Here is a 21,216-nt window from a genome sequence, read left to right on the forward strand (position 1 = left end):
AGCCTGGGTGTTACAAAGGCTGTTTTTTAAGGACTGATTTTTCCACTACTTTATCCCAGAGATAGAGACATATTATTTGGAGAAAGATAGCCCATTCAGCATTCTTTTGCTGCTTGACAGTAAACCAGGTCATCCCCAAGTCATGGATGACTTTCATCCCAATGTCAAAGTGCTGGATCTGCCACCAAATGTTATGGTGCTCATCCAACCTATGGACCAAGGAGTTATTGTGACTTTCAAGAAATATTATTTATGTCACACTTGTTGTCAGACAGTGAACACAACTGATGAAACAGGAACAACTTTGCAACAATTTTGGAAGGACTATAATATCTACAAGACTATAAAAAACATCAACTTTGCTTGGCATGAGATTTTGGCTATCACTATGAATGGGGTTTGGAAGAACCTTTGCCCACAGTTTATTCATGAAATTCATGGACTTGAGAAGATGGATAAGGAGTCCAAAAACGTCTTCAACAACCTAATGACCTGTAGTAAGAAGCTGGAGCTAGTTCTGCAAGAGGATGACTTCATTGAATTCCTTGCTGTGCAACGCGAGAAGCTTCTTTTTTTTTTTGGTACTGGGGGCTGAACTCGGGTCCTTGCACTTGGAGACAGGTGACGGAACCACTGAGCTAAATCCCTGGCCCAAGAAGCTTCTTAATAACCTGGTGGAGTTAGAGGCCCAGTGAAAAGATGAGAGCCAAGAGGAAGATGTAACTGAAGAACCAAAGAGATTCATAACATAGGAAATGGCAAGGGGATTTTCTTTACTTGAAGAGGCAGTTTTTGAGGTACAGGACCCCAGTGTAGAATGATACACAAAGATTGCGGCAGCCCTTCAGAATGGCACCCAGTGCTACAGAGTCGTCTATGATGAGAAAAAAAGAGCTACTACTCAGACATCACTGGATCATTTTTTTCAAGAATTAAATCCATCAAAAAACCTGTGTCATCAACATCAGGTGTGACCGAAATTCCATCTTGCCCTCCATCTCCTATTGCTGATGATCCTTCAGCTCCACCATTTTCCACCCACCCTCCCTCCTCCAGTTAGTAACTCTCTTCTTGTCAGGTTACTCCATGCAGTCCCCTATCTGTGAATTGTGGTACCATTTTAAGGTAACTGTAAAAGTAAAAATAGTTTATTTACAACATTTGTGTATTTTTAATGCTTTACATTGTATATATGTGTCAAAGGTGTATAAGACTGACTTTTTCAGACTTACAAATGAATCCAATTTATGAACGCTCTCCTGGAACAGAATGCCTTTGTAAGTTGAGGACTTACTGTAAACAATATACTCAGTGTCTCACTAGATTATTTTCTTTTTCTTTGCATAGCCATCAGATCAAGTCATTACAGTACAGTAACACGGGAGATATGATTCTTGTTGTATCTGGAAGCTCACAGGCCAAGGTGATTGACAGAGATGGTTTTGAAGTAATGGAATGTATAAAGGGAGACCAGTATATTGTAGACATGGCCAACACCAAGGTAAGCTTTAAAAGAACATTTTAATGAATCCAATTGGGTGCGTGCTTATTAGCAACTTGAGTTATGTAATGATTCATTCTCAAAGTAAGTATCTGAAAGCAATAACAATTGATTATTTCTTACAATTATATGGGTTGATTGAAGGTTCTTTGGCTTCAGATAGTGTCAGGTGGGAAGTAGAATTTATAACAGGTGGGTCACTAAGATGGATATAAGGTCCAGATTGGCCTCCCTCAGATGGTTACAGTGAGAGCATATCCTGTGGCATCTCTTGCTCTTTGCCTCCTCTCTACCCTCAAACTGTCCTTCTTTTGTGTTTGAAAGCTCTCTCTCTTGCTCTTGTTCTCAGTCTTGATTTCACTCTTTCTTTCCACTTGTCTAGTTTAGGCCTTCTCAGAGTGTGGTGGTCTTAATGGAATTTAGCTTTTTGTTTTATTGAAGCAATATATTTATTGATACAATTTAGATATACATAATGATAGGATTCCTCATAGGGAATTTACACGTGTACATGATATATCTTGCTTATTCTTTTTCCCATCCTCTCTTCCGTTCAATCCATCTACCCTTCCTTATTTATAAAATGTTTGTTTCCATTTTTCCTTCTATTCTCTTCTTTTCTTGTCCCTTCATTTCTTTCCCCCTCCCTCCTTCCTTGCTCCCCTTTTCATTTGAACATTTTCTTCCCATTTCCCAATATTTATTATATATTTTGGTCCTTATTTACACTTTTGGTTTCTCACACCAGCGAAGCAATGCAGTATTTAAACATGTGTGTCTGATATATGTCATTAAAAGTATGGTTTCTAAGTACAATCATTTAGCTAGAAATGTCTCAAGTGTATCCTTCATGGCAGAGTAGTACTCCATTGTATAAAACACCCCCACATCTTTATCCATTCATCCGTTGTTGGGCTTTTGGGCTGTACCCAAGATTTAGCTATTATAAACCGTGCCACTATAAACATGGGTGTGCATATAATACTATGGTATGATGCTTTTAATTCTTTCTGGAAGATACCAGAAAGGGGACTAGCTTAGTCAAATGAAAACTCTAGTTTAAGTTTTTTGAGGAATCTACACACTGATATCCACAGTGCTTGCACCAGTCTACACGCCTACCTATAGTGGAGAAGAGCTCCTTTTTCTCCACAACCCTACCAGCATTTGTTATTGGTTGATTTCTTGATAATCGCCATTCTTTCTGGAGTTAGATGGAATCTCAGCCTTGTTTTCATTTGCATCTCTGGAATGACCAGTGATGTTGAATATTTTTTCATACGTTTATTGGCCATTTCTACTTCTGCTTCTGGGAAATATCTATTCATTTCAGGTGCCCATTTTTGGATTGGGTCTTTAAATTTGAGGGGTCTGATTTTTTGTTCTAAATGTATTCTAGATATTAGTCCTTAGTCTGAGGAACAGCCAGCAAAAATTTTTTCTTACACCATGGGCTGTCTCTTCACTCTTTTGCTGTGCAAAAGCTTTTTAATAAGATGAGATCCCAGTTGTTGATTTTTTGTGTTATTTCCTGTGTGATCGGGGATTTGTTCATAAAGTTTTAGCCTGCACCAATGTCTTCAAGAGTTCTACCTATTCTATCTCACAACATATTTAGTGTTTCTGTTTTAATATTTAGATCTTTGATCTATTTTGATTTTAATTTAGTGCATGGTAAAAGATATGGGTTTCTAGTTTTAATCTTAGGCATGTGCAAAGCTAGATTTTCCCAACACTATTTATTGAAGAGGCTATCTTTCTTCCAGTGAAGGTGTTTGGCTCCTTTGTCAAAGACAAGGTGGCTGAGTATGGTTGAAGTTGTTTCTGCATCTCCAGATCTGTTCCACTGATTCTCAGGTCTGTTTTTTTGTTTTTGTTTTTGTTTTTTACCCCAGTACCATGGTGTTTTTAACACAGTAGGTTTGTAGTATAATTTCAAGTCTGGGATTGTGATGCTCCCTGCCTTGCCTTTGTTGCCCAGAATTGCTTTTGATATTCTAGGTTTCTTGTGGTTCCAAATGAATTTTAAGATTCTTTTCTCTAATTCTGTGAGATATATTAATAGTATTTTGATCAGGAGTGCATTAAATCTGTGTAACAATTTTGAAAGTATGGCCATTTTCATTATATTGTAGCTTCCTATCCAAGAAGTAGGGATACCTATTTTCTGTATCCTTTTCAACCTCTTTTTTCAGAGTACTGTAGTTTTCCCTATAAAGGTCTTTCTTTTACTTCCTTTGTCAGATTGATTTCCTAAGTATTTCATTTTTCAGATGTTATTGTGAAAGGTATTTTTCCTCAATTTCTCTCTCAGTGAGTTTGTTATTTGTGTACAGGAATGCTATTGATTTTTGAATGTTGACTTTGTATCCAGCTACACTACTGAATTTGGTTATTAAATCTAGAAGTGTTTTGGTGGGATTTTTAGAGTCTTCTGTATAGAGTATCATATCATTCACAAATAAAGATAATTTAACTTCCTCCTTTTCTATCCTTATTCCTTGTATTTCTTTTTTTTTGTCTAATTGCTGTGGCTAACATTTCCAGAACTATATTGCATAAGAGTGGTGACAGTAGACATCCTTGTCTTGTTCCCGATTTTAGAGGGAAAGATTTCAGTTATTTTGTCCATTTAGTATGATGTTGGCTGTTGGATTCTCATAGATGGCTTTCATCAGATTGAGATAAAGACCATCTATTCCAGTTTTCTGTAGGGCTTTTATCATGAATGAGTGTTCGACTTTGTCAGACACTTTTTCTGCATCTGTTGAGATGATTATATGGTTTTTTTCTTTGGCTCTGTAATATGGTGTTTTACATTCATTGATTTTCATATGCTGACCATCCCTGCATTCCTAAGTTGAATCCTACTTTGTCATGGTGTATAACCTCGTTGATGATTTGCTGCTTTTTGTTTGCTAGCATCTTATTGAGGATTTTTGTGTTTATGTTCATTAGGGAGGTTGATCTGTAGTTCTCTCTTTTGGTTAGATCCTTCTCTGGTTTTGGTATCAGGGTAATGCTTTACTTCCAGAAATGAATTTGAGAGTATTGCTTCCCTTTCAATTTCATTAAAAAGTTTGAGAAGTAGCAATTAGGTCTTCTCTAAATTTTTTTTGTAGAATTCAGTAGAGAATCTGTCAGGGCCTGGACTTTTCTTTGTTGATAGATTTTTAATTACACCTTCAATTTCATTGACTGATATTGGTTTATTTAGAATTTTTATATCTTCTTGATTCAGCTTTGCTAGTTCATATGTACCTAGAAATCTGTGCATTTCTTCTGTGTTTTTCATCTTATTAGAACACTTGTTCTTGAAGTAGATATTGATGATCTATATTTCTGCAAGGTCTGTTGTGATTTCATCTTTTTCATTCCTAATTGCATACATTTGAGGTTTTTTTTTCTTTTTTCTTTCTTTTTTTTTTTTTTGCTAAGTTTGTTTAAGTGATTGTCAATTTTGTTTAATCTTTCAAAGAGCCAACTCTTTGTTATTATTATTATTTTTGGTACTGGGGATTGAACTCTGGACCTTGCGCTTGTGAGGCAGGCGGTAGAACCACTGAGCTAAATCCCTGGCCCCAAGAGCCAACTCTTTGATTCATTGATTCTTTATATTGTTTTCTTAGTCTTCATTGCATCAGTTTCTGCTGTGATCTTTATAATTTCCTTCCTCATATGAGCTTTGCACTTGACTTGCTCTTCTTTTTCTAGAAACTTGAGGTTCAACATTAGGTTATTTATTTGAGCTCACTCTGTTTTTCTGATATGAGAAATCACCACTATAAATTCCTCTCATAGAACTGCTTTCATTGTGTTCTATAAGTTTCGGTGTTTTGTATTGGCACTATCATTTAGTTGTAGAAACTATCTATTGTCTTCTTTAATTTCATCTATGACCCATTGCTTGTTCAGAAGGGTGTTATTAATTTCCATGTGTTCTCTATGAAGTTCTTGTGGGGTTTTTTTTACATTGATTTCCAATTTCATTGCACTATGGTCCAACAATATGCATGGGATAATTTCAATTCCTTTGCATTTACTTATGCATGTATATTTCTAGTATGTTTTCTATTTTCAAGAATGTACCATGTGCAGATGAGAAGAATGTGTATTATGATATTGTAGGGTGGAACACTCTGTAGACATCTACTAATTCCATTTCTTCAAAAGTTTGGTTCAGGTCCGATAGTTCTTTATTAATTTTTTGTCTTAATTGATCTATTTGTGACATTGGGGTCTTGAGGTCCAGTCTGTTTATTTGTGACATTGGGGTACTGAGGTACAATTATATTAGTGCTTATTTTATTTTTCATGTTTGTTAATATTTGTTTTATATAGTTGGGTGCACTGGTATTTGGTACATATGTATTTATGATTATTATCTCTTCTTCTTGGATTGTTCCCTTTACAAGGATGTAGTGACCTTTGTCTCTTAATCAGTATTGGCTTGAAGTCCACTTTGTGTGCAAATAGAATAGCTAATCCTGCTTTTTTCTGGGTTACTGTGGGATGGGGTATTGTTTTCTATTCTTTGACTTTCAGTCTATGAAATTTTTTGAATTAAATGTGTTTCTTGTATGCAGCATATTGTTGGATCTTGCTTCTTGATCCATTCTGCCAGTCAATTTCTTTTCATTGGTGAATTGAGACCATTTACATTGATGGTTATAAGTGATGTATTGACTTATACTTGTCATGTTATTTTCCTATTGTGGGTTCCCTTTTTTTCCCTTCTGTTTAATTGCTTACCTTGCCTGGTAGATTCATTCTGTTAGAATTCATGCATTTCTAGGCCTCATTATATCTTCTACAATGTCTTTTAGAATATTTTGAAGTGATGGTTTGGTGGTCATGAATTTCTTTAGGTGTTCTATGTTATGGAAGTATCTTATTTCTCTATCGATTTTGAAAGATAGTTTTACGGGTACATCAATCTGGATTGGAGATTGTTTTTATTTAGGGCTTGAAATACTTGACTCCAAGATGTTCTTGACTTGCAGGCTTGTGTTGAGAAGTCTGCTGTGATTCTGATGGGCTTTCCTTTATTGGTGATTTTTTTTCTCTCATAGCCTTTGATATACTGTTCTTGTATCAAATTTCTGGAATCTTGACTATTATATGCCTTGGTGCAGGGTTTTTATTTTTATCACGGCTAATTGGAGTTCTATTTGCCTCACTTTTCTATTTATCAAATTCTTTTTCTCCGCTTGAGAAATTTTCTGCCATTACTGCTGTAAACAGGTTTTTTACATCGTTTGCCCTGTCTTCTGCTTTTTCATTGACTCTGATCAATCTTATGTTATTCTCCTTTGCATCATCTAGCAACTGTTGGATTGAGTTTTTGTGGTTTCTTACAGTTTTTACAGAAATCTTTCTTCTCATCATTGTTAACAGCAATCCTGTCTTCTTTTTCTTTCTTTCTTTTTTTTTTTTGGTACTGGGGATTGAGCTCAGGACCTTGTGCCAGCAAGGCAGGTGGCAGAACCACTGAGCTAAACCCCTCGGGCCTGATCCTGTCTTCTATTATCTGATATTCTGTCTTCACATTGGCTCACTCTGCTGCATATACTTTTAATGGCATTTTTAATTTCCTATCTGTTTGAATCTGCTTCATAGATTCCATTTCTTCCCTATGTTGGATGTTCATCATTTCCATCATTTTCCTAATCTCCTCTATTTATTTATTTTTAATCTGTATCTGCTCTACAGTCACTAACCATGTCTTTCATTATAGTCACCATCTCTGTAGTTATCTGAGAAATTATTTCTGATTTGATTTTTTTTCTAGAACTTCATTCATCTGCTCTGTTACTTCTCCTGCCACCACTTCAGAGAGTTCAGGTTGTTGGTTTTCATACTGTCCTACCTCATTGCCTACTGTATTTACCTTTGGTGAGCTGGAAGTTTTGGGTTGCATCTTGCTTAAGTGTCTTATTTTCTCCCTTTTTCCCTCCCTCCCTCTCTTTCTCCCTTCTTTTTTTTTTAGTTTAACTCCTGGCTTGATGCAAGGAATTAAAACTACTTGCTTGTGGCAAGTAGTTTTATTGCTAGTATTTAGAACCCTGAGGAAATGACTGCTTCTCAGAGATGTCTTCCAGGTGTAGCTAGCTTTTGGGTTTTGAGTCTGTTGCAAGATCCTACCTCTTCAATTTATTGGAGATGAGAAGTTGCTGTCTATTTGGCCTAGCTCTTGGTTCTTTGGCACTTCCCACAGTATTGTTTATGACCCTTTGTCAATCTCAGTTTTGGCATACCAGGAAGAACAACTGATTAGAACAATTATGTCTCCTTGGCTAAAGTAGTACAATCAGCAATAACAATAGCATCAAACACAGCCTAGAATATGACAAACTGGGGTAATTGTTAATTTGCCACCTTTAACCATATGAACTAAATTTGTAGTTATATAACGAAATCTAAAACAAACCAGAAAATTGTATACCATAAATATCACCTCAGTATGGTGATTTTACCCTCAGAGGAGAAAATTTAAAAGGGGTTGCAGGAAAAAAATGGAGGTTTGAGCCGCTACTCTCATGCAGTGAGTCAGGGCTCAGGGAGAAGGCACAGCTTGCTACCTCCTTCTTCTTCATTGATGTCTCTCACTTCACTCTCCCCATAGGCTTCAGTTCTTGTTCAGATCCTTTTTGGGTTCCCAGGACCTACTGCCTTCCTTTTTGTATTCTTCATGTTGCTATATTCCGGTGTCTGGACACCAAATCTTTGAAAGGCTGTTTCTCTGCTGTTCACCAGTCCACCGTCTTCCTGGAAATCTGAGTTTAACCTCTTGCTAAATGTCTAGGTTCCATGAAGAACAAACATGTAAACTGTGGATTTCTTAATGTCTGGCTTCAGTTCTTACACAGTAAGATAGAGCCAGCCCAAATGTAGGGGAATGAGAGACAGATTACACCATTTGATGGGTGAATGACAAGGTCAAACCGTAGAAGATCGTGTGGGCTGGGAGATAATGATACAGCTGGCGTCAAAAACACAATGTATACAGCTGCTATGTTTCACAGTTTAGGACAAGAGGGAAAGAGAGTTTCATCAATAAATATTTTTGAATAAATATTTTTAATACAATAATGACATTTAAAAATTAATGTATTAGTATTTGATATATCAGTTAATTGTAGTCATAATAGTTCTATACAGTTTATGGCTTGAAGCAATAGTTATTTGTTTTTGCTAGCATGTCTGTGTGTTGCTTGTTCTTGGCTGGGTGTGGCTCTAGGCTGCAGATAGAGTATAGGTATCTTCCGTGTGTCTGTTTCTTCTTAGACCAATAGACTACTTGAAGGCATGATTTTCTTATAATGATGACATAAAGACAAGGAAACTCCAATTCTGGAAGTATTGTAAGCCTCTGCTTATATCATGTTCACGAACATTGCATCAGCTAAATCAAACTCTATGGCCATGGCCAACATCAGTACAATAGAGAAATAAATCCTGATCCCTGGTGGAGGGAACTGCAATGTTGTGGACAAAGCCTGTGGATATAGGGAAGGATGATGGATTGGGAACAGTAATGTAGCTGACTCACATATTTTAAAATATGAGTAGATATTGTTGATGCAGAATTTTGAGCTTTCATTTTTCATTCTGATTTTTATGTTTTTTCCTTCTTGCCTATTATCTTCCTATAGACTAATTTTCATGTTTTATGCTTAAATCAAAATTTTGTATGAGATTCGTCTCAGAAAATCCCATTTTCATTGTATGTGCAGATTCCATATTTATGAACTTGTCTACTTATTTTTTTTTGTAATTCTCATATCAGTACTCAGGGTATTTTTGTGGCCATTTGTGTACGTGTACTTGAACCGAATGAACAAAAATTTCAATTCCTCGTTTGTTTTACCGGTCATACTGTAATAGAGTGTTTTTAAATGACCTATTTCATGCTATATTTTTATTTTCTTGCTTTTTATTGGTGATTTTGCTGTTTAAAATGGCTTCAAGTCATAAACTTCTGTAATGCTGCCTAGTGTTTCCAAGGGCAAGAAGTCTGTGACATGTCTCAGAGAAAATACATATGTTAGATAAGCTTCATTCAGACATAAACTATAGTGCCTGTGGCTGCCAATTCAGCATTTATGAATCAACAATAAATATTAAATAAAGGGTCTTTAAACACAAACACACATAAAACAAAGTTACATACTGATTGGTTTAAAATATGACCAGAGGCTTGCAGGAACTTAACTATGTATTTGCTAATTAACTGTTCATGGAACTTTATAGACCATAACTGCTATGAATAATGAGAATCTATTTTAGGTGCTTTAGCTAAACTATTAGATTGAATTGGTATAGTATGTTTCAAACTGCCCTATGTTAATCTGTAGTTGAGTACCTCTTTATCCTGATGAGAGTCACAATCTTTTATTTATTGACAGATTATTTATTGGTTGCCCAACATGTATTAGGTGATTCAAACATCATTCAAAAATAATTTAAACATAAGCATGTATACTTAAATTATAGTGGCAGCTTGAGAAAATTTTTTTGGTTTTTTATTAAATATATTCTAGGGCTGGGGATTTAGCTCAGTGGTTTCATCTCCTGCTGCGCAAGCGCAAGGACCCAAGTTCAACCCCCAGTACCAAAAAACCCAAAAAAACAAAAAACCAAATTCTACTAGGATTCTTATTTTTCTCTCTTTAAAATCACTGCCTGGTGGTTTCTACCGAAGATGTTTTGAGGAAATAAATCACATGGAACTTCAAATCACCCTCCCTATCTTAAACTAAAATGTTTCTGTTTTAATTATTTTTGAAGCTCTTGGAAATCCAAAATTTTGTTTGAACAATTGATTTGCGGAAATGAAAGCTTAATTATTAGTTTTATTTTTTATCAGTATTTGGTTGCAGTATATAATGATAACATTCCCAGTAGAGTTCATACATTTGTATAACACATCTTAATTCTTTTTCTGGTTCTCTTTCTTCCCTTCCATCCCCTCCCTCCCTCTTAGTCCCCTTCCCTTTTGCAAAAGGTCTATCTCCTTTTATTCTATTATCTATCTGTTATTTTACTCTTTATTAACGTTTTGGGTCTCATAAGACACTATGTGATATTTAAGATTGTGTATCCTTGATTCATTTCACTTAACATTATGGTGTTAAGGTACATCCATTTTTCTCCAGATGACTCAAGTTTATCCTTCTTTATGGCAGAGGAGTTCTCCATTTTATATAAATACCACATTTAAAAAAAATTATTATCTGTTGCTAGATATATAGGCCACTTCCAAGATTTAGCTATTATAAATTGTGCTGCTATAAACATGGGTATGCATATATCACTGTAATTGATATGAAAACTTTAAAAACTCATTCCTTTTAAAATTTGTTTTCATGATAAACAGTTTTAAGAGAGTGTAAGAAAAGGTTTTTTTTTTTTTTGCCAGCCTCTAAGCTCTTCTTAATTATTTTAGTTATCCAGGGCTTCTTATATTATAAAAAGACTAAGGTTTTGCAGATCTGTTTTAGTGAAGAAAATTTCAAGAAAGGAATCTGATTGCCCTTATATCTGGCTCTTTCTGTCTTTTCAGACTTAGCATATAGTCCATATAGTAAGATAGGACAGTAGGTCAAAGACAATAAAAATCTAGGTAGAAATATAAGAACGCAGAATATTGAATTTTTTTACCAGTATACAAAAAACTACTCTACAATGTAACTATGTATAATAATTCACCTCACCCTAACGAATATTATGTCTATTTTATTTTCAAAATTATGTTTTTCTTTTTTACTTTCTCTGTCTCCCTAAAGCAAACCGAATTTACTTGACTGTTGCTTTTCTAGGAAATGTTACTGATGTCTTAATAATATTACTTGAAGTAGTAGATTTCATAGAACACTTTAAAAAACAAAAATTTTACACCTCTTCTCATTTCAAGAAAAATTAGTAACCGATAGTTTCACTAAAATTCAATGAATAGGGTGTTAAAAGAAGAGATTTAACATATCTTGATCTAGGACTGGGAATATAGCTCAGTGATTAGAGTGCTTGCCTTGCATACAAGAGACCCCAGTTCTATAAACACACAAATACAGCGCCCCCCAAATCATCTGATCTCTCAAGAGAAAACATTATGTACTTCAAATATAAACAAAACTTTCTAATTATATTGTTAAATTGTTATATTATTAGATTTGTTTTTCTATTTGTTATATCATCTTATGTTTTTATGTATAGATAAATATATGTGTATATGTATTTTAAGAATATTATCAGGGTTCAGAAATGTTTATTTTTTCCTGTGAGGTACTGAAACACAGTACATTATAGGGAGGGTATTACATTTGTGCCTCTTACAAATAAAGTTTAATGGATATCTAACAGTAATTCCTGTTGACTGTAGAAAATATGGAAGACAAAAAATAATTGATCCATACTTGTGCTCAAATAATTACTGTTAAAATTTCAGTTTTTCTATGTCTTTTTTTAATGCACCTGAAAAACATTTTCCAATTATACCAGAACCTTTGTGTCACTTGTTGTTTGAAGCCAGGTTTCACCTGTTTTCTAGTCTTGGAATTATGTGCCAGTGCCTGAGGGATGCAGTGGAGTTTATGGATTAGAGTGAGGGGCAAGGGCCTACTACTGGAGCTAGAGAAGTTTCAGTTTTGTTTGTCTTATGTACTGGACTTCCTCATCAGATATTTGAAAGTTAGGTTCTTCTGCTTTTTAAAAATATGAATGCTCTGAGTTTATGGGAGATATGCAGTATGGTTGAAAAACATACTGAATGTTTAAATTACCAAAATTTATAGTAAAAGATACATGGCCATTAATCCCCTCAAAATACTCCCTCATGTGTAACACACTTATCCTATCGTTTTTCTCATTTTCTGAAGCAGTTCTGGAAGTACTCTTTTGTGGATTTGTGTAGTTGTACTGTCATGGCTGCCTCAGTGTCCTGAATCAATTCAAAGCATTTACCTTTCATGGTCATTTTGACTTTGGGGATGAGCCAGAAGTCCCTTTTATATGGTGAATAAGGTAGATGAGGGCATACTATGGTGTTTTTTACAAGTCTGCCTTTTCATGAGATGGCACCCAGCAAAAGCATTCACTGTGTTTTTGATCATACTTCACAAAGACAGTTGTTTGTATTGGTTATTTTATTTTATCTGGGAAAACGGGACATTATTTCTTCAGGTTTTGGTAGTTAGGAAGGTAGGACAAGGTTAAGCAGGAATCACTTTTAACCACTGAAAAGCACATATTGGCTTTTTAATTTTATTTATTTTTTTGAGACATGGTTTCGCTATGTAGTTCGTGCTGGCCTTGAACTCACTGTGTAGTCCAGGCTGACCTCAAACTCATAGCAGTCCTCCTGCCTCAGCCTCCCAAGTGCTGGGATTACAGATGTGTGCCACCACACCCAGCTCCAATGCTCACTTTTAGAACTGTGGTTATAGTGTCATCTAAAACTCATACCTCCTAAAGCAGAATCTTGGTGCATTGCTTTGGAAGTATTTTCCTCTTTTATTTTCAACTCTAGCACACACACCAGGTACCTGAGATTCAAATGGTCGTCTTTGGCCTACAGCTCACAAATGTGTGACTGTCAAGTCAGTATATTCCTGCAAAATGTAACTATTCAACTTTTTATTAAATTTAATTCAAAGTTGTTTTAATAAGTTATTAATAAGTGAATACGTATGGTAGTAGTCTTATAATCTCATTATTAAGCTTTCATTTATCAGTTCATCTAGGATTGATATTAAGTGCCCCTCTTCAGGTTTGTCCTTAGCCCTTTCACCATCAATGTAATTCTATGCTGTTACATGACTAAAGTACAGAGAGGGGGTTTAGGGGACTGCAGAATCAGTGACTCATAAGGTTCAAGAGAGTGGACTCTAATTATGGAAATTAGAAGACTTACAAAAAATTGTAGTGAAAAATGTTTTCAAATGCTTTATTTTTAAACAGTACAAAATGCACTGATATCAGACATTCTAATATCTAGCAATTCCAAAAAACTTGCTCTTAATGAAACATATTAATCATATTTTTTATTGACAAATTCTTTTTCCTAAGAAGTAAAATATTTAATATTTATTCAAATAACTGAGTCCTGGGTATATTTTGTTTCCTTAAACAGCTTTAACTGATGGTTATATTATAGCTATAACTCTAAAAATTGCAATAATTTGAAATATATTCTTTTCTCTTTTTCTTTCCTTTCTTTCCCTCCTTCCTTTCTTTCTCTTCTCTCCTTTCCTTTCCCTTCCCTCCCCCCTCTTCCCTTCCCTTCCCTTCCCTAGTCTCACTTTGTAGTTCCAGCTGGCCATGAGCTCACTATGTAGCCCAGGCTGGCCTTCAACTCAAAGTGATCCTCCTGCCTCAGCCTCCTGAGTGCTGAGGTTATAGATGTGTGCCACCCTGCCTGGCTCCTTTCCATTTTCTGAATAGTTCCAGAACTTTTTATCTAACAGATCTTCCTTAATACTAGCTTCTGTCTTTTTAATGTGTCCCCATCAGTTTTTCTAGGAGAAGGAAGTAATTTCTTAGATTCTTACACAAGAGTACATTCCAGTCACATCTAACACTTTTCCTGCCCTGACATTACCCATTTCTCTAATGATCCTTGGCTTCCTTTAATAGGAATGCAGTTGAGAAATCAAGATCTCAGTTGTGGATATATTCATTGTTGCTGGATTTCCTTTGCTTCTAACCTCATAAGACAGAGCTAGGAAGGGGACAAACCAATTAAAAATAAAATACATAAGAAATCATGAGTTCATACAGATAGATCAGTTCTAATCCAACTTCCTAGACCTTCCCAACTCAATAATTATACACTTTGACAACAATGAGAAACTGGGCATCCAACCTTATACCACTAATCATTTGTTCAGTGCAACAGTACTTAGGAAGTAATTTCAGAATTGCAACACCCATAGCTTTTATTACAGGAAGAATTCTAAGATAGGCCCCAAAGGTCTCTTTCTGTCCCCTTGAGTGTAGTTGTGAACTGTGAGTATTAATGGGGTAGGTGTTCTTGTGATTAGGTTATATTACATTATACAGTAAACTTTAAGAAAGGAAGATTGCTTTCTGTGGATCTACCCTAATCAGGTGAGCACTCAACAGTGTGATTCCTTGCAAAAGAGGGTTTAAGTATGGGAAAGATTTAATATGAGGGAGTACTTACTGCTACACATGAGATGGAATCAGAACTCCTGTGTGTTGATTTTGGACACATAGCTAAGAATTATTTCTAAGCAAAATATTGTGAGAGTGCCTCCCACTTTCTTCTTTGTGCTTAAATTAGAAGAAAGATGAATTGAAGGGAGTCTTGTTAAAAGAAAACAAGGACTAGATGATTTAGTTACTTTTTAGTCTATTCAGATGGCGAAGGATGCTAACATAAAGAAACTGCTTCTGAAAATGTGGTATAGAGGAAGAGCCACCGGCCATGGTGGGGCACACTTATAATCCCAGCACTTGAGAGGCTGAGGCAGTAGGATTGCTGTGAGTTTGAGGCTAGCCTGGGCTACATAATGACTTCAGAGCCAGCTTGAACTACATAGGGAGATCTTGTCTCAAAAAGAAAAAAAAAGGAAAAGCCAAGGCTGTCATTGTACAATGTGAGGAAAACCAAAAGATCCGAGTATTCGGTAACGTATGATTTCTTCTAAGAAATTAAGAATACCTCACAGATCTCAACCAAACCAGGTAACTTTTAGGAAGCTTAAGATTCTTGCTTCTTGACCATTTCAACAAGAGATATGGACACATTTCTCTTGAAATGTTTTGGAAACATTTTTGAGTGTGACTTTTGTCTAACAGATCCAGTGTAAGAAAGATTTTCCTTTGTTGACTTTGAAGATGGAGAGATCCATGTGACAAGGAAGGCACAAAGCTTCTAGAAGCTAAGAGTAGCTCACAGCTGACACCAAGGATGAACTTGTGAGTCACAGAACCCCAAGGCACTTACATTCTCCCAAGAACTTGATTGAGCTGGGAGGGAGATTCTACTGCTTAGCCCCCGGAAGGAAAGAACCTGGCAACATTTTGACTTCAGTCTATGAGACTGTGAGCCGAGACTCCAGCTGTGTTGTGACTGGACTTCTGCATGTAGTAGGAGATACATTTGGGGTGTTTTAAACCCCTAAGTTAGTGGTAATTTGTTACACAGCAATAGAAAATGAATACAATTTTGCAGAAACTAAACATATTAAGTAATGATGAAAATCTCTGAGAAAGTTAGTTGTAGGGATTGTGGTAAAGCATAAGAGCAAAGATTAGCTTTGAGTAGGAGGAGGGCTGATTTTGGATTCGAAATTGAAGGATAAAGAAGATGAGTTCATATGCAGATTTGCTTACTAGTAGTACCCTCAGATTGCTGATGGAAGGTATCATCATCTCTTGGCAGCCACTTCCTAGTTTTGTGTTGGAAGACTTTGGGATGAGGCTTTCAGTGGTTTGCACAGATTTAGAGTTCTGTTGATGGTTGTGAAGGAAAAATTACTAGAATTGTGGGAGCACAAAGAGCTGCAGAATGTAAGTTTGTAGGGATAATTATTCTGAGTATTCATATAATATTTTTTAGTTTTACTCAGTACCCTTTATAAAGGGGTCCAACAGAAGGACACTCAAGATTATGTTGAGAAAGTGGTTGAAGTTTAGGATATTGAAAATAAAAAATATCATGAAACTGGAAGATAGGTGGCTATGTAGCCAATAAATGGAATATCTGGAGTCTATCAGTGATGGTGGACCTTTTAAAGCTTTCAATGATACAAGCAGCCTGCTGGGGCACACATGCCATAGGTTCGCCACCACTGGCCTAGATCATATCAGGTGATAAATATTTCTTAAATCAGTAGATACTGAGAGTTCATTATTTCAGGAGAGGAACCATTTGTAGTGATAGCAGAATTAGCCATAGTTAGGACTGCTGAAATACAGAGTTGACTAAGTCAAAGAAGAGTGAAGTTTTTTCTTTAATGTGTTAAATGATATTAAAATTTCCCAGATTCTCAAAAATTAGAAGGACTTGGACTGTAGAGTCTTTGATTCATGGAAAGAAATGCCTAAGATGTGATAGTCAAGAGGGGTTGGCAAACTACAACCTGTAGGGCAAATATAGCCTTCCCTCCCCCACCCTTCTCCTTTATTTGGAGGTGCTGGGCATTGAACCCCAGGGACTTACACCCACTAGGCAAGTGCTCTACCACTGAACTATATTCCCAGCCCTCCACCTTGTTTTTATAATTACAAGTTTTAGTGGAACACAGCCTTGTCCATTAATTTACTGTTGTTTATGGCTACTTTTGCACTTCAGTGGTAGAGTTGAGTATTTACAGCAGAGACTAGGTGACTCACAAAGCCTAAAATACTTACTGTCTGACCCTTTATAGAAAGAGTGCACCAATCCTTGAATTAAAGCTATGAACATACTCCCTAGCAAAATGTACTCCCACCAGATTTTTCTGACAGTTTTGGGAGGTTAGATGATTCTTAGAAGCTCATGAGTGGACTCTGGCCAAGAAGAACTTTGGGATCAGAATTCCCTCCTGGATTTCATCTCTTCATAGGAGTTGGCTTTGTTAGCTCTCCGTATCAAAGGCATTGGTACTTTCATTTTGTGGCTCATTCTCACACTATAAATGGCATTCCAGCAGGGTGGTTTTATAGCTGCTGCCACTGGGGCAGCCAAAGGAGCATGGAGATTTTCGTACTGTTCAGCATATCTCTGTCTGTCTGCCTGCCTGCCTTACCTGTTTTTCTGTCTCTCTCTGTATGTGTATGTGTACGTAGGAAACCAGTGTTGATCATAGATAAGCAATGTCCTCTCTGCAAAGTACAGTATATTATAAGAAACAAATAGTTGTTTCTTTCTTTTAGGCTATTTCCAGTTAAGGCTCTTAAATAAAGGAGGACTTTTTTTTAAAAAAACAGGACAGCCTATATTTAGATAAAGGGGGAGAAAAAACTAGTTTACTTGTAGAAAAAGTGTTTTAGTCACTAACTGTTCTTTAATAGGTGTCACTTTAAATTTTTTTTTCCCACTACTGTTAGCCCTGGTACTGAATCTGTTTAGATCTATTTAAGAATCCTTAGTTGAACTTCATTTTGTTATGACTAATTCTGGTCACTGTTTTAACATAGGGGCACTTAACATTCCCTTTGCCTTTGTCATATTTCTGTCTTTACAAACAAGAAATGAACAAACATTCACAGTCTTGCAGATATGTATATATATATATATATATATCAATTTAATCTCCTGTTTATGTTTTTATTCTGGGTAGTCAACAGCTAAGGTGTTTTTTTTTTAACCTGAACATCTTCTATAAGAGGGGTCATTTAGTGTTAAAAATTAAAAAAAATATTCTAACGTGGTATTTCAACTGTAATCAAATATCAGTAGAAGATGTGCTTTCTGGGACCTGCCTTCAGGTCATGCATGGACTGGGTGAGATATTAGGTTGCTGTTTGAACAGAGAACAGAAATAAGGGTCTAAGGACTGAACAGTGTAGCAGCAGTCTGTAGAGTCCCTGAATCTGAGAGTGAGGAGAAGGAACTGGTAAACTAGGAACTGACAGGATAAGTGGACTGCCTCAGAGGGAGAGGGGAGCAGTGATGTCAGAGGAGCTGGAGCTGAGCTAAGAGGAGGAGGAGAGTGAGAATGGGAAGTAGGGTGTCAGATTGGGAAAGCCAGGATGGGTAGGATCTAAGACCCCAAAAGCTGGACATGTCTTGGGTTATTGGAGTGTTCCTTTTATGGCAAATTATGAGCTATTTTCCTGGCAAAGAGTTAGCTATTTAATGGGGCAAAATTAGATCAGATACAGTACTGCTAACTGCTACTTATTAAAAATTCTTTTTTTCTTAAACACTGGCAGATACATATCTATTTCTGAAAGAGATTAATGGGATCTTTGACAATCTAATAGATTTTAATGAACGAATCATTATCGTTTCTCAGAATTTTAGTTGTGTGGAACTGAAGTGAATGTAACTCACTTCTCTGTTCTGGTTACTCTATGCTATATCCAAAGTTCAGATCTCAGTTCCTATAATACTGTAACTCTCAACAGCATTTGACACATTTGATGACTCTCTCCTCCTTGAAACACCTTTATTTGACTTCCAATTTACTGTCCTCTTGTAGTTTTCCTATCTCACTGAATCCCCCCTCCCTCCCTCCTGTCCTTTCTTCCATCTTTCTTTCCTTCCTTTTCCTTTCAACCCCTTTCTATTGAAGTGCTCAAGGCTCAGTGTTGAGCCCTTTTTAGTATTTATACTTGCTCTCTGATTGCTGTTACTTGGTCACATGGCTTTAAAAACCATATGTACACACTGATGAGTTACAAATTTATAGTTCTTGTTTTGCGTTCTTACTGTCAAATGTTACCAACTACTCACATGACCAACTCACCAGGAGATATATATATTTTGTTGTTGTTGTTAAATTTTATTTTATTAGTACATTTTAAGTATACAATATAATGACATCACTGAAAATTTGCACCTTTACATAATCTCTCTTGGTTTTTATTTTTTCCCCTTCCCCTGCCCTCCCTTCAACCCCTCCATCCCTCTCTATTAACAAAGACTTTGTTTCCATTTTTTCATTTTCTCATATTAATTCCATTCCCTTCTTTTTTTCCCCTACCCTCCCACTTCCCCTTCCTTTGCCCCTTTTCTTCCTATTTCACATTACCTATTATACCTTTTAGTCCTTCCTTACACTTTCAATTTCTCACACTAGAGAAACTATTTGGTATTTACATGCGTGTCCTATTTATTTCACTTAAGAGTATCGCCTATTTATTTCACTTAAGCATATCGCCTCAGTCTGCATCTATTTAGCTATAAATGTCTCTAATTTCTCACTTTTTATGGCTGAGTACTACTCCATTTCATAAAAAAGCCACATTTTCTTGATCCAGTCTCCAGTTGATGGGCATTTAGGCTGTTTCCAAGTTTTAGCTATTACAAACTGTGCCGCTATGAACATGGGTGCACATATATCACTGTGGTATGATTCTTTTAACTCTTTGGAGAAGATACCCAGCAGGGGAATAGCTGGGTCAAATAGGAATTCCAGTCGTAGTTCTTTGAGGTATCTCCACACTGATTTCCACGGTGGTTGCACCAGTTGACACTCCCACCAGCAGTGGAGCAGAGTTCCTCTTTCCCCACAGCCCCGCCAGCATTTGATATTGGTTGATTTTATGATAGCAGCCATTCTTTCTGGGGTGAGGTGGAACCTAACGATTATTTTCATTTGCATCTCTCGAATGACCAGTGATGTTGAACATTTTTTTATATGTTTATTTGCTATTTCTACTTCTTTGTGTGAGAAATGCCTGTTCATTTCAGATGCCCATTTTTGGGTTGGGTCTTTAAATTTGAGAGGTCTGATTTTTTAAAGTTCTTTATAGATTCTAGATAGTAGACCTTTGTCTGAGGAACAGCAGGTGAAAATTTTTTCCCACATTGTGGGTTGTCTCTTCACACTGTTGGTGGTTTCTCTTGCTGTGCAGAAGCTTTTTAGTAAGAAGAGAACCCACTTGTTGATTGTTTGTGCTAGTTCACAGGCAGCTGAGGTTTTGTTCATAAAATCTTTTCCTACCCCCATGTCTTCAAGAGTTCTCCTTAACTTCTGTTCCAGCTGGTTCAGTGTTCTGTTATAATATTTAGATCTTTAATCCATTTTGATTTTAGCTTAGTGGATGGTGAGAGATATAGGTGTAGTTTTAATCTTTGGCAAGTTGAAACCCAGTTTCTCCAGCACCATTTATTAAAGAGGCGATCTTTCCTCCAGTGAGGGTGTTTGGCTCCTTTGTCAAAGATGAGGTGGCTGAGTGTGTCTGGAATTGTTTTTGCATCTTCTAATCTATTCCACTGGTCTTCAGGTCTGTTTGTTTGCCAGTGTCATGCTGTTTTTATCACAGTAGCTTTGTGGTATAGTTTCAAGTTGGGGGGTTGTGATACCCCCTGCCATGTCTCTGTTACCTAGAATTGATTTTGCTATTCTGGGTCTGTTCTCTTTCCAAATGAATTTTTGGATTGTTTTCTCTAGGTCTGTGAAGTATGGTGCTGGGATTTCAATTGGCATTGCATTCAATCTATATAGTAGTTTTGGAAGTACGGCCATTTTCACTGTGTTGATTCGTCCTACCCAGGAGCAAGGGATATCTTTTCATTTTCTGATATCATCTTCAATTTCTCTTTTCAGAGTGCTATAGTTTTCAGAGAAGAGGTCTTTGAGTTCTTTTATTAGGTAGATTCCTAGGTATTTTGGTTTTTTGGATGCTATTGTGAAAGGAATTATTTGCCCTATTTCTCTCTTAGTGATTTAGTTGTTCATGTAGAGGAAAGCTATTGATTTTTGTGTGTTGACCTTGTAGCCAGCTACTTTACAGAATTTGGTTATTAAGTCTAGAAGACTTTTGGTGGAGTTCTTCAGGTGTTCTATATAGAGTATCTTGTCAAAAGCAAATAATGACAATTTGACTTCTTCATTTCCTATCTTTGTTCCTTTTATTTCTTTCTCTTGTCTAATTGCTGTGGCTAATGTTTCCAAAACTATATGGAACAAGAGTGGTGATAGTGGACATCCTTGTCTTGTTCCTGATTTGAGTGTGAAGGATTTGAGTTTTTGACCATTTGGTATGATATTGGCTGTTGGTTTTTCATAGATGGCTTTTATCAGATTGAGGTAGAG

At 36.2% G+C, this 21,216-nt stretch overlaps 1 protein-coding gene across 2 annotated transcripts in view; it reads left to right on the forward strand.

The window, feature by feature from the left end:
* The window catches only part of Wdr70 (WD repeat domain 70), a 327,702-nt gene that overhangs the window by 93,082 nt on the left and 213,404 nt on the right, over positions 1-21,216 (forward strand). For both annotated transcript variants that reach the window (XM_004848601.3, XM_013073525.3), the window contains exon 8: positions 1,348-1,501. In XM_004848601.3, coding sequence (XP_004848658.2) covers positions 1,348-1,501 — 154 coding nt within the window. The remainder of the gene's footprint in view (positions 1-1,347; positions 1,502-21,216) is intronic.

Source organism: Heterocephalus glaber, unplaced genomic scaffold (assembly GCF_053883595.1).
Source record: "Heterocephalus glaber isolate CG9 unplaced genomic scaffold, H.glaber_assembly_v1.0 deba00001538, whole genome shotgun sequence".
In the NCBI taxonomy this organism is placed as follows: Eukaryota; Metazoa; Chordata; class Mammalia; order Rodentia; family Bathyergidae; genus Heterocephalus; species Heterocephalus glaber.